The 14,213-nt window shown below is 44.0% G+C and overlaps 1 protein-coding gene across 3 annotated transcripts in view; it reads left to right on the top strand.

The window, feature by feature from the left end:
- VPS54 (VPS54, GARP complex subunit) overlaps nucleotides 1-14,213 on the top strand; it is a 48,284-nt gene that overhangs the window by 32,541 nt on the left and 1,530 nt on the right. For all 3 annotated transcript variants that reach the window (XM_017726748.1, XM_008644383.2, XM_017726749.1), the window contains 8 exons: nucleotides 1-49; nucleotides 1,364-1,427; nucleotides 3,402-3,507; nucleotides 6,875-6,962; nucleotides 7,880-8,001; nucleotides 8,106-8,186; nucleotides 11,459-11,566; nucleotides 12,427-12,521. The exon at nucleotides 1-49 is cut by the window's left edge and continues 52 nt beyond it. In XM_017726748.1, coding sequence (XP_017582237.1) covers nucleotides 1-49; nucleotides 1,364-1,427; nucleotides 3,402-3,507; nucleotides 6,875-6,962; nucleotides 7,880-8,001; nucleotides 8,106-8,186; nucleotides 11,459-11,566; nucleotides 12,427-12,521 — 713 coding nt within the window. The remainder of the gene's footprint in view (nucleotides 50-1,363; nucleotides 1,428-3,401; nucleotides 3,508-6,874; nucleotides 6,963-7,879; nucleotides 8,002-8,105; nucleotides 8,187-11,458; nucleotides 11,567-12,426; nucleotides 12,522-14,213) is intronic.

Here is a 14,213-nt window from a genome sequence, read left to right as displayed (position 1 = left end):
GATTCAGTGTCAGATGGCAGAATTTCTCTCCCTGAAAAAAAACCAACAGGTGTGTGTCTTGCAGTCCTGCTGTGAATTGAATTTATTATCTGCAAATTCTGCTGTTGAATGTTGATGAACATATTCTGATGACACTCTGGATCTTTGTTTGCTCACTGTCACTGTCCTCTGGGGGGATGAGAAGAAAGTTGATAGCTGGTTTTTTTAATTGTATTTTTTTTCTGTTACTAGTGTTGAAATGCCTTGCGCTGAAAGATTATCTGTTTGTATTTTGAAAACGCCCAGAAGTGTTAGCACAGGGAGGGAGCTGCCTTTTTATACAAATATTCCCAGTGTAGAGGCTTGCAGTCTCTGCACAAATTCGGTCTTTTCCCACAAGGTACTGCTGAGGAATTGCAGGGAACTGAGGAGCACGTGCATGTGCTCAGCCCTCCTTGTGTGAAATGAAGCCTGCATCCTTCCCACTGCTTCATCATCGCCGGTTCAGATGAGAGGCAGCATGCCATCTGGCTGCTCGTGGAAGGGAAAGCTCATGTTCATTCAATGATTTACCTTGTCACAGAAACCTCATTTGACCTCAGAGAAGTCACTTTTTCCTCCTTCTGCCCCACTTCCCTGTGTGCACAGTGGGAATGCTTAATGTGTTCTTACCTTGTGGGGATACTTGTCCAGTATTGCAGTGGTGGGGGAGAGGGGGTGAATATCCAGAAGAGGAAGAAAACATGCAAAGAGGGGGAGAAAAATGGCAAGAGATTAGAAGGAAGAAAATACAGTGATGTCATGGTGGAGAAACCCTGACCTCCTAAAAGGAGCATAGCAGATACAGGGAGTGTATTAAAGCAATAATCACTCGAGTTATGGAACATAACACCAAAATATGTTCATCAGCCATTGCTTGTAAAATAACCTCCTCCAGCCTCCTTCAAGCAGATAATTTAGTGTGAAAAACTGCATCAGTAAGAGCTTCTGTTATGAAGCCTGAGGAAAAAGTGATTTGCAGTTAAAATATTAATATACACAGCAAATCACTTGAGAATGTATAGTAGAAAACCTAGTGGCTTTTTCTGCCTTTCTTCTATTTTCAACCTGTTGTATTTGGAGTTTTTAAGTCCATAATGACTGTGGGACTATGGGATTTTTTGATCTAAAATTGTAGCAGATAATGAAGTAACTTTATGGGTCATAAAAATTATGATGGGTGATCAACTGTCTAATAAATACTGTAAAAGAGAGAAATGCTACAAAGACTGATTGTGGGTTTTTTCAAACCTTAGCAAGTGAACACTGCATTTTTATAAACAGCATTTTTTGCACTTGTTTTTAGTTCAACTCACTCCTTTTCCTGTCTTGCTAAAATGTCTAGCTACTGAAGAAAGAAAGCCAGCTGAATTCCTTATTGTTGAAGGACAAAAATATGCAACAGTTGGGTAAGATGCACTCTTTTCTCTTAGCAGTGCGTTAGTTGGCAAGAACTTTTGAGTAGAACTGTGATGAATGCTAACAGCTTTAGCAATCTTACTTAAAGATCCCTCTCCTTTCATAAGACTAATTTCTCTTTGGTTCCCAACAGTTATAAAGTACCACAAACTCTTTGCTACATTAAAATGCTGTTTTTTCTCTGAATGGCTAGGCTGAAGTTTATAATTTTATTTGAATCCTTTTTTCCAATTATTTCATGAAAACACACAGCTGATAATACAGGTTTATCTTCTGAGCCCAATGTTGCTTCTTGCAATCTTTGTTATCTCTGGCAAAAATTGTAGGCTCTTAGAATAGTTTGGGGTGAAAGAGACTTTTAAAGGTCATCTTGTCTGCACTGCCTGCAGTGAGCAGGGATGCCTTGCACTAGACCAGGCTGCTCAGAGCCCTGTCCAACTTGACCTTGAATGTTTCCAGGGCTAGGGCATCCACCACCTCTCTGGGCAGCCTGTACCAGTGTTCCACCATTCTCTTTGTAAAAAATTTCTTCCTTATGTCCAGTGTGAATCTACCCTCCTTTACTTTAAAACTGTTGCTCCTTGTCCTATCACCGGCAAACTAAACAGTTTGTCCCTATCTTTCCCATAAGCCCCTTTAAGTACTGGAAGGCTGCAATAAGGTCTCCCCAGAGCCCTCTTCTCTCCAGGCTGGACAGCACCAAAATGCCTGAGTCCACTACTGAATGATTGCTTATCTTATTCAAAATAAGATATGGGCCATCTCAGAAGCTGCATATGCTGTTTCTTGGTATCCTGTCTGCTTTGAATTGGAAAGTGGTTTCTTAAAGCTGGTTATATCAGAGACATTTTAAAATGTATGATATTCACTTATTTCTTTCATGTAAAAGCATGCTGTGTTTGCAGGGACTGTGAGGCTTAAGCATTAATTATGCATGAGAGTATTTTTGGAGAGGGAGTAAAGCCTGGAAGATCTCACTCCCCAGAGCTCTAACATCAGTTTGCACCAAACTTAAAAGGTGTGATGTACAGAATGTCTTGGACCAGCTGTCATTTTATGAGTTGCTTCATGGTGATGTGTCATTGTTCAATTGGAAACAGAATCTGATGGCTGAGAACTTCTGTGCCAGGCAGATGATATCACTGCTGAAGAGCATTTCAGGTCGAGCAAGAGCATTGCTCTAAAGGATAAATTTGCTTAATATATGATGTGTTTGATAATACACCTCTGCTCACTTGAAACTTGTTCAATTGAGCTCTGTGAAGCAATCATGAGCTTCACAGTGCAAATATTTGTTTCATTTCTACATGCTTCTACATCCAGTTTCATTGCATCTAATCAAATAAAATGCATTCGTCACAAATGCCTAGAGTTCACAAAACATTTTCCAGGTGTTTATTTTCAGCTGACTTGTCATCATCTTTCTGCACTCTACTGCCTAAAGGAAGAAAGAGATTTAGCTTTTTGAAATGTTAAAATATCTACTCTGAACATTTTATCTTGCGTCAATTTCCCTGCCTTCTGTGTATTTGAATTCAAAGGAGCATGCTTGCTCTGTGGGAAGCCGCCTTAATTCCATCCAGTAGCTCCCAAATTCTGCAGTGCCTGCTGACTTCAGGAGAAATTACAGGTGTTGAGCATTTTTGAATATTTGGTGCTGTTTCTTTGCAGCTGCCTTCTCTGTTTGTGACTCCTTAGCATTTATTACATATATTTTTCAGAGGTTTTTCTCTCATATGAAGTACTTCTTCCACACACCACCCTGTGGAATGGGTATTGGTTGTAATTATCTCTGTGTAAATCTCCTTTATGTTTCACTTCTGCTCCACATCAGTTAGTGGATTTATTCAGTGCTATAATCTCTAGCATTGGGTAGCTTTCTATCAACATGACTGGCTTGTGTTTGATTTTTCAACATCTTTTGCGCACTGAGATGGCACATTTGGCTGTTTCCTCTCTTTCAGGACAGTATTGCTGCTAATAAGAATAATCCTGGAGTACTGCCAGTGTGTGGATAACATTCCCTCCATCACCACTGACATGCTGACCCGCCTGTCTGATTTACTGAAGGTATGGCTCCAAATGTGCCCCCTGTGCCAAGCAGGGGCAGGCAGGGTGCAGAGAACATGTCTTACTCTCCATAACACTCACGTGTTTTTGTGATTACATATAACTAACACAAATTATCTAGAAATCATTGTGTTTGCTACTATGCCATAAGGAAACCTTTCAAGCCAAAAGCATTAAAGATGTAATTTGTTGTGGGAATTAACTCTGGGAGGGCTATCTTTCCTCCTGTTCACCTGGAGTATTGGAAATCCCATCTAGTAGTATTGACATAGCTGCCTGTCCTTCAGGCTGGGTGTGGGATTAATGCTGCTGAAGAAAAAGCAATTTAATCCCAGATGCTAGAGAAATATATATCTATATTGAGGAAGGAAACAAGTCCCTTGTTTTTTACAAATTAGTAGAGTCAGTAGAAGCATGAAAAATGGTATGGGATGAAGGTTCTATTGTAAAGGTGATGAAACACCAGGACCTCTTTGTCATTTATTTCTCACTAGAGAAGAGGAAAGCTGGTAAAGCCCAGACCCTGCAAGGTAATAGAAGTAAATAATAATAAAAGGAGCACATTAATGCACCTTAAAACTGTCTATGTATCCACGCACACACAGACACACATATATATGTATCTATATAGGCTCCAAAGCCTCGCAGTTAATTTATGTCAAGGTTTTCACTTGTGTCTTTGCCCACAAAGGTTGTATTGAATATGAGCGTAATCATTGAAAGATAAACAGATTCAGTCTCCACTAGGATATTTTACATAAGGTGGGGGGCAGGAGAGGGGAAACAAACCCTAGGAGATGGAGCTTTTTAAATATTTGTCCTGTTGGTAGTTCTTATTTGAAAAACCAGATGCAAGAACACTGCTCCCTGCAGTTGTCATTCAGATTAATCCACAGACCTTTCCTTTTAAAAGCACTATCCAAGGCAAATCAGTCTGTCTGGGCCTGCCCCTATTCAAATCTTCTCCACCTGCTGCTTCCCTCAGGAATTGCAGCACCTTTTCACAGGTAGAATAGCCAGATTTGCATATCTGTGTTACTTCCCTCTCCTTACTTTATCTCATTCTAGCTCTGTCATTTATGGTTTGTTTCTTGGTATTCAAACATCATGTGCAGTTTAATTACTGTATTTCCTGTCTGTCAGCAAGGTGCTATCAATTGGAGAGATGTCAAGAACAGCTAGAAAAACAAAAGCTCATTTATTACACTTCGAACAAAGTAGAGCCACTCCAGGTGTCCTGGCAGGTCACTGCACTTTTTGTTTGACACCTGTCAGAGCCAGCAAACTTTGAGGGTAGCAAGAGCTAGACTGATTGTGATGGAAAATGAAAAGCATTCCCAGGTAATGAAATTCCAGGTGGTTCCGAGCTATGGCTGCAGCCTGAGTGAAATGACATCTGTGTATGGGAGAAATCATGGAATCATTTAGATTGGAAAAGACCTGTAAGATCAGTCAAGTCCAGCTGTTTACCCAGCACTGCCAAGGCCACCACTAAACCTTGTCCCCAGGGCCACATCTACATGTCTTTTAAATACCTCCAGGGATGGTGACTCCACCACTTTCATGGGCAGCCTGTTCCAAACTTTGACAACCCTTTCAATGAAGAGATTATCCCTAATATCTAAACTAAACCTCCCCTGGTGCAACTTGAGGGTACTTCCCCTTGTCTTGTTGCTTGTGGAAGAAGAGAATGGCCCCCTACATGGCTACACCCTCCTGTCAGGGAGTTGTAGAGAGCAAGAAGGTCCCTCTGAGCCTCCTTTTCTCCAGGCTGAGTGCCCCTGGCTCCCTCAGCTGCTCCTCATCAGACTTGTGCTCCAGACCCTTCTCTGGGCACACTCCAGCACCTCAATGTTGTGAGGGGCCCAAACTGAGCACACGTGGCTGTAATTACTGGGGTCGTTCAGGCAGTGCAGACAAGAGAAGGCTCTTGGCCCTCCTGCTGGGTGCAGTAATGCTTTCCTCCCAGCAGGCACAAGGAGGAGGTGTTGCTCTTTGGCTGTTCCAGGCATTCTGCTCCCTCACTGTTCTGTCTGCATCAGGCCATCTGGGAACAGTCATTCTCACAGAAGGCAGGGGACAGTACGTGTGTCCAGCACCCTTTACAGACCAAGTTTTTGATGGTCTGCCTCACAGTTAAACCTAACCTGAGCTAAATACCTGAGGAGCTTAGGCGGTGGGAGATACAGCTGCCTTTGGCTCACTGATTCTACTTTAAAGTCCATGCACAGGTGTAAGAAAAGGTCTTGCTTTTCTGGAGAACATGAAGTGAATGTGAGGCAATTTCAGCCCCTGTCCTCTGTCAGCAGTGTACGTTATGCCTCTCTCAGCTCAGGGGCCACACATAGCTCTGGTTCAGTTGTGGTGCGAGGTCTGGATTGCTTTTCTGGCCCTGGATGCACCATTCTGGCAACCCAGAGTTGGGGGGGTGGTCCATGGTGGCTCTGTGGGCCTGTATTTTGTGACTGACACCAGGCAACAGACAGAGAAATTATTTCCCCTTTTTCCCCAAGGAAGGTTGAAATATTGGGCTTGTTCTTGCATTATCATGAAGAAAGACCTGTGAAGCAGAATTATGCCCCTGCCCTCAGAAAAGTGGTCTTTATGAGGGAAATCCTCTGTGTTGCAGGCAAAAGCTGCAGGGCAGTCTTGTCACAATTTCTTCTGAATCTTCAGGTGTATGAGAAAGGGTCAGCTCTCTGTAAGTTTTGCCTCCCAATCTCAAAAGAGTGTTCTGTTCAATATGAGCCCTGGGACTTCTGCTCTCCATTCAGTGCAGGAACTGGGGATAACAGCAGTGGCTTTTCTACTGCATCACCCAGGCCAGTCTGGAGTATCTGGTGTCTCAAGATGAGTAAGGAAGCAGAATTCCAGTGTAAGACAGAACATGCTGATAGCAACTGTCTTAACTGCCCAGAGGCTTTGCTGGCCTATGTGATTTTAATGATAACTTCTTTTCTCCTGGAAGTAAGTTAGGAAAGTCTAAGCATGAATTGTCCACTATACCTGGAATTCTTACAGGACTGGCTTTTCATCTTCTGTGCATCATTTCTTAAATCCAGTATTTCATAATGTTGCAAACATAGATTCAGTCACCTCAGCAGGAGGGAGTTTCAGTGCTTTCAAGTTTCCTTTAATATCAGCAGTGGAGAAGGTCAAGAGCCTGAGCAAAAACTTGTCATCTTGAAGTTTTCCACTCTGGTTTTCCACGTGGCTACTCTACTGAGGAAAACTAGTGAAACTCTGGAACTGGCCTTCATAATAACTTATTTAATCTTGCAAAATTCTTTTGATGGTGTTTCTAAACTGTGGGGTTATGTAGTTGATAAAGAATCAACATTCATTTTCACTGTCCTTTTTCTTACAGTATTTCAACTCTAGAAGTTGCCAATTAGTGCTTGGAGCCGGTGCATTACAAGTTGTTGGTTTGAAAACAATCACTACAAAAAACCTAGGTATGGATTTCTGTATTTAAAATGTCAAAGGTTGTTCCCCTGCCTATTGAAAAACCCAAGTGCAGAAAAGCCCTAAATATCTATGATAAGCTTTGTTTGAGTTCTGGGGCTGTGCATGGACACAGAGGGTGATAAGACCTTGCCAAGTTACCTGTCTGGAGTGTAGTTTTAAACTTTCTCCTGAAATTAAGAGCCTTTGATTGATGGGTTTGAGCAGGTGTTTAAATTTACAGTTCCCATGTTTCAGGGTGAGAAACTGGTGAGATTACCAGTCTGCATTTCCCTTTTGGAAAGGGAACAGCCTGATGAGAAAGGGCTGAAAGGCTCTGGGCCACAGCTGGGTTAGGTTTTTGCTGCAGAATGTTTGGCCAATGTGGTGACCACACTGGCACCATTGAGTGTCCTGCTGCTGGCAGGTTTGCTGGCAGCAGCAAACTCCTGTTGGAGTTGGGAGAAGCCTGTTTTTTTGGGATCCTGTTGACCCTGCAGCAGGAGCAGGTTCAAGGCAGGTCAGTGCTGGCAGGGCAGGGTGTTTTGTACTTCACTGCAGAAGAAACACTGCTGCCTTGAGAATGTGGTTGCTGAGGTTAAGTAGCTGATGAGTCGGGTCCTTTGAGATCTCCCCGATGTCTGCATGTGCTCAGGGCTCAAAATGTCGAGTAAACACTCAAAGCCTCTTGTAAAATCAGTCCCATATCCCATTTTACCAAAGCTGGGTGTGAGTAGCCAGGTAAGAGTCTGGCATCTTCACTGGATGGGGGCTCCCAGGGAAACAAAGATGTATCTGTGTGCTTTTGCAACAGACAAAAGCTCACCATGGTAAGCTGTGTCAGATCTATTGTTTATGTCATAACGGTCCATACAGAAATGACTCTTCCTGTGTAATAACTACGTTATTTCTCTTCCTGCATTCACAGCCCTTTCTTCACGTTGCCTCCAGCTTATTGTACACTACATTCCCATTATCAGGGCTCATTTTGAAGCTCGGCTACAGCCGAAGCAGTTCAGCATGCTCAGGCATTTTGACCACATCACAAAGGTAATTCTTCTGGCGGTTTCTGAAAAGTGAAGTTCTGCATTTCAACTGTACTCTGAAGAACATGAATGCCGCTAGAAAATGAAACCTGCTTTCTTCCCTTACAGGATTATCACGACCACATAGCTGAAATTTCAGCAAAGCTCGTTGCCATAATGGATAGCTTATTTGACAAACTATTATCCAAGGTAATGATTTATGGAAATAATTATACGCTCTCTAAATTGCAACCGGAGGTCTCATTGTATACAGCCTAGATGTTTCAAATGGAGGCTTAAACTTTCCTAACCAGGACTTGTTTGAATTTCTTTTAACTGTATAGATGGAAAGCTCTGTGCTGTTCTCATGAATGTGTTTTGTGTTCACATTTCTGGGCTCCTCCGGCAGGAGCAGCAATGCTGTGGCTGGTGCAGATGCTCAGCTGTTCAGGAACTGAAGTGCTCTCCTACCACTGACAGTTCTTGTCTGCAGCCAGGCTCAGCAGGTCCCATTTCCTGCTCTTTGCAAGTGGGGAGGGTGGCATTTCCGGCAGCTGAGGGAATGGCAGGAAAGTGCTGAGGAGGAAGAGTTTTGGAGGGGAAGGACCAGCCCATCTGTTGGGCTGCAGGTCTGGGGACTGGAGGTCTGTGCTCAGCAGTTCCTGCTCTGGGGCAGCATTATTAGTAGCTGTCCCATGAAGTGCTCCTGGTGTGCTTTGGTGTTTGAACAGTGGTGCAGTGTGGTCCTGGGCTGGATCTACTCCGACTCACCTCAGGGTGGAACACACTGAGACACCTCCGTGGCCCACAGATACATAAAGTACATGACCTTTTAAAGCTTAGTAGTGTGCTTTGGATCTTAGGGGTTTGGGGGAAAGAAGTAAGCTGTTTTGTGACACAAATAAATTAATTTTTTAGTGACAGATTTGATTGATTGGCCTGGGCCAACCTCTTCCTTCAAGGAGCTCATGGGAAGCACGGGAGCACAGGTTGAGGACAGGCTGATGAGAGCTGCCATGGGGCAGTTACAACAGGCAGCATTTCTATCTTGCTGTTTCTTTTATTATATTGTTACTTTTTGTTGTGCTTTTTCATTTCACCTGTTTCTTTGGACAGTCAAATGGTGCTGCCTAAACTTAAGGGGGGGGGGAAAAAAAAGCCAAAGCATTTGAATTGGGATTCCCCACTCCTGTTGTGTTTACTTTTTTAAAAAATGTGTTTATGATCTTCTCTAAAGACCAAAATGATCTGCTGGTTTTGGGGGTTTTTGTCCCCCATAAAAGTAGCTGTTTTGTTAAGTAACATGGCTTTTTGGCCACTGTATCTCTTGAGAATAAAAGACAAATGCAAGAATTTACATTATTGATACTGAACAAGTGTAGCCCACAACAAAGGAGGAGTGCAGTTTATGCTCTTGATGGCTTTTAGTGAGAACCCATCCCTTATGGTCCCTCCGTTTTCACAGCCCATTGTCCCTTTGGGAGCTGGCACAGGATGTAAACTGAGGCTTTTCCTGTCCTTTAGAGCTCTTGAAGGCTGAGTGACAGTGCTTGGCCCGCATGAATGCAGCCCACGGAGTCCAGGAGCAAAGGAGGATTGATTTGCTTCAATTCCTAGCACCCCTCATCATTTGGCTCATCTTGTTCCTAAAACAATGAAATCTTGGCACTGAAGGCTGTGCAGAGCATAAGCCCAGGACATTTGGGTTTATGCTCTGCACATAGGCAGAGCATAAATACAGGCATGTCAGAAGTAGGCATGTCAGTACAACCATGTCAGTGTGTTCCTGGGTTCAGGTGTTTGCAGTGTCCTGGGGATGAAGCGGTCACCTGCTTTGAGGTGTATAAATCTGCACAAGTGAGTTCCATGGCAGTGGGTGCCCAGCACACTTCAAACCCAGAAATTCCTGCTTTGTAGAGGAGATGAACAGTTGGTGCAGTGGTGTTGACCTGGCACTGGGTAATATGAGCAAGTTACTTCTGCATTTCCAGGCTGTGCTTCCCCTGGGAGCGCCATGGCATGGAAGCTGTCCTCACCCGGTGCCACTGAGACAAGGCAGTTCACAGCAGCATGGACACTCCCAACAGCTATCTTTAACAGGGAAATACAACAGGAGTGGGGTTATTGAACGCTGGAAATAATAAAACTAACAAATGGGAAAGGCTTATTCATTACCATGAATGGAAAAAAATCCAGTGTGAGTTCAGAGCTTCTCTTGGAACTTGCTGTCTTGTGACTGTTTGGACAGAAGAGCAGTGAGGTTTTTTTCTGATCCCTCATGGTATTAAAGCTGTTGATCTCAGCTGCTGATAAAAATGGCCAGGAGAACTTGGGGTACTTCCTGGGGGCATAGCTTTTCCCTGTGATGGTGAAGAGTTGTGTGTGGCTGTAATGATGCAAGATCCACTGCTGTAGCCTCCCAGTTCCCTCTGGCTTTACAACGTGCCGGGAAATTGGAAACAATTTCTTGCTTAACTTCCTTGTCTTGAGGCATGCTTGATCCTGCACGCTGGGTGGTTGTTCCCTGGAACAGAAAGCGTTATTTTTCTGCTACTTCTCCTGTCAGAATTAGGTCATTGGTTTGGATTCTCCATAAAGATGTTCTCAGAACTCCCCATTTCTTTCTTTCTCTTGTGCTCAGACAAGCTTTGTTCTCTTTCACAATTTAGGCCCACATAAAAGCAGGCATCTTCTCCAATCTGTTTGTAACTGATGTAGTTACAACAATCTGGTTCTTTCCTGAATTGTGCAAGGCTCCGTGGGGAAGTGTCACCCTCCCAAAGGTGACCTGCCTATGTGTCACCCAGGCCTGGGATGGCATGGGCTTTCCACCTGGAACTGCACAGCTGGCTTCACTGTTCCTGGGACAGGTTTTCAGTGTTTCTGAAATGCTATTCAGATCTTTATCCAGAGTGGGGACATAAGAATTCTGTTCCCTTTGTAGCAAATCTCTTGCCATCTGGTGTTACCCAGTGCCTTGTTTCTTGGATTTCAGACACTGGGAGAAGGGATGGTTTTTTACTTTGCTTTCCAAGGTATTTCTGCAATGTTCTTGTGGGATTTTTTGTATGGTGTTGTGGCTGGGGTTTTTTTATGGCCAGTGATGAGATTTCAGGAGTTTCCATTTCTTTATGGTTTCCTTTCCTTGATTCTTCAGAAATTTGGATGTGTATGACACAGACAAGCAGTTTTCTCTTGGGAAGTACTAAGGGGCACATTTCTCAGAGGCAGAAGTGCTTGTCTGTCATTGACTCGTACCAGTGTGAAGGAGAGGGCCAGCTTGCAGCCACGGGACCTGCATCTGCAATTCCTGGCTGGATCAGATCATGCCCAGCCACCCTTTTAATTTGTGCTGTGCTAAATGGATCTTGATTCCTGACATTATTAGCAAAGCAGAGCTCCAGGTGGCTGTTGGGAGCTCTCCTACATGAACCATTTTAAAGTGGCAGAAATGAGTTAACTGGTTGTGTGTTTATTTGCAGTATGAAGTGAAAGCCCCTGTTCCTTCAGCATGCTTCAGGAATATCTGCAAGCAAATGGCAAAGATGCATGAAGCTATATATGATCTCCTTCCTGAGGAGCAAACTCAGGTGAATGTTATTTTTGAGCTTCATCTCACAGCTTGCTTGCAAATGTGCATGGACCTGGGAACAAGAGAGACTTTATCTGGGGAGAGGGGAATTCTTTTTTGAGTCCTGGTGAAACCCACACGTTAAAGGGCTTGGCAGCAGTCACATGGACAGCTTGGGCTGAGCTGAAGGAAGTATTCCAATGTGTAGGGAGAATGATGACACGCAGAAAGAAGAGATTTCGGGATTTTGAGCTGCCTTTTGATGTCTAGAGATGGCAATCCAGGAATTGGTGCTGAAATGCCTTGCAAATGGCAACATTTTGGGGTTTGAGTACAGCCCTCTGAGAGGACTGTTCTGTAACACTGCTCAGAATCAGTGGCTTCCAAAAGTCCCTAAATGGACTGTGCACCCAGACTGTACCAGATGTGCTTTTGCAGGATTTTGCTGCAGTCATTGCTACTGCAGAGTTGCAAATCTTAAGGACAGGAAGGACCAATCCAGTCACTGAATACAAGAAGCTGTCATTTTTCTTGCACATTAGATTAAATGGTCCCTCCTAGCACAGGAGAGATTTGTTATCTTCGAAGCTTAATGCAAGTTGCTGGATACTTCAGACAACAGAGGAGAAAAGTTCACGTTCCAAAGAAAGTGTCCTCTAAGTGCCACCCACAATGAGTGGGTGAGGGTGTCCTGTGTGTTACAGACTGTATGTGCCCAGAAAGGCAAGGCTGAAGCACTGGCAGAAGGAAGAATCACAGGAGTTGCAAAAACAAAACCAAAAGTCAGTGATTGAGGGTGTTGGCAGTGTGTTTCCCCGGTGGAGGCAGTGATGTGAGCACGGGCACAGTTCCTTACTCTGCTGCTGTGGTTTCTTCTAGATGTTGTTTTTACGAATTAACGCAAGCTACAAACTCCACCTGAAGAGGCAGCTGGCCCACCTCAATGTGGTCAATGATGGAGGGCCTCTGAATGGGTGAGTTGGGGCTCTTCTTTGGCTGTTTAAATAAGCAGGCATTGACTTCTGCAACAAAGTCGTGATTGCAGAATCACAGCTCCATGTTTTAGTATGTCCCATTTGTAGCTTTCTTACAGTAAAGGACATGACTTGTGCCATTCCACAGTAACTAGGAATGCAATCCACTTGGTAACAGACTGGGAGCTGGACACTGTCCAACTGGAACCCTACTTGTAGGTGTCCTCAGCTCGTGGATTGCTTTTTCTCCCTTTGTGTGACAGCAGCAGCCACAGTTTAATTAGCAGGAATTGTGTGATTCCTGAAGCAGTTTTGAAACGTGGATGGTGACTCATGGTGCTGGCAAAGTAAAAATAGGAGAAAGCAGCATTTCATCTGTGCAGTGGGCAGCTCTGCAGGGATGGTTTTTACAGCAGAACTAGATTTGAAACAGAGTTTATGCTTACAGAGCTTTTCCCCTTCCCTGCCACAGCCCAACACCCCGTCCCCAAACAGGTCAGGGGTACCTTTCCTGAGAGAGAGGGTTGCCTGGCTGTCCCCACCTCCCAGGAAAAGTCTCTTGCAGGCTGAATTCTGTTGTCAGTTGGATTGTTCCTTGAAACAGTGGAGTTTTTAATTGTTCTTAATGATCTGGGGGCAGTGATGTGTTTGCAGTGTAGCAAGGGTGAAACTCAGTGGGCCTACCCACATGCAAGAAAAGATTGTCTTAGGTTGCAGAAGTCAGAGAAGAAAGTTGATAATGTTTCAAATGTCCCTGGAATTAAAATTCTGTTCCTTTCCAATTTATTGTTGCTTCTCCTGCTTATGTGCATTCCATTCCTCCTTGTACTTTGTGCAAGAGTTTATCTGAACTGGTTCTCTGTACTCGTGGTGTGCTCACAAGGTGACTTCCCATTGCCTTTGGTACTTGGAAAGGTGTTTGTAACCAAGCTCGTGGAGTATCCACTGCAGCCCCAGCTGATGTGAGAGCCCCTGGATGTGCTCAGGGTGTCTCTCACTGGGATATCCAATCCCAAACACAGTGCTGTGCTGCCTTCATCCTGCACTGTTGGTTTTGTTCTGTCCTTGGTGGTAAGGGGCCTGGATCCCTTTTGGATTAGGAGGGTTGGGGCAGGTGTTCCTGGTGACGTGCTGGGGGTGTTTCCCAGCAGTCAGGAGGTCTCAGCTGGCGCAGGACTGTCTGATGGCAGCAGTTTCTTACTTCAGACACAGCTCTCAGGGAGCTGGGGCTACTTGAGAAGGGGAACATCAACCCCTGGATGGCACTTGCTGCTGTTCCAGCACTCTTCACTCACCAGGTTCTTAACATGGTTTTCTGATCCTCATTCTGTTTAAACTGCTTGTTTCTGTAATAATAGTAAAAATCCAGGTCTGTGAAGCCTGGTTAATTTTTTTACCATGTAAATACAGCTTCTGTTCCTACATCTTGCTAGCAAGAAGCATCGTGATCCCTGACATGTTTCAACAGTGTCTGAGGGATTTTAAGTCTGTATAAACTGTTACAAACAACACAGCTGTTGTGCTGTTCAGTTGCTTTTTACATTAACCTTAGAATCATAGAATCATTACCTTCTAGAATACAGAAGTTAATGTTGCAATAATTAATATTCTTAGTTGTAATGGAATTGGGGGTTTAAGTCTAGATAAGCCTGGGATTACAGCAAGAGAATAGAAGTTTTAAATGCCTAATTC

Source organism: Corvus brachyrhynchos, unplaced genomic scaffold, assembly GCF_000691975.1.
Source record: "Corvus brachyrhynchos isolate BGI_N302 unplaced genomic scaffold, ASM69197v1 scaffold312, whole genome shotgun sequence".
NCBI lineage: Eukaryota > Metazoa > Chordata > Aves > Passeriformes > Corvidae > Corvus > Corvus brachyrhynchos.
Note: the sequence above shows the minus strand (reverse complement) of the source record. Positions and strands in the feature narration are given on the sequence as shown.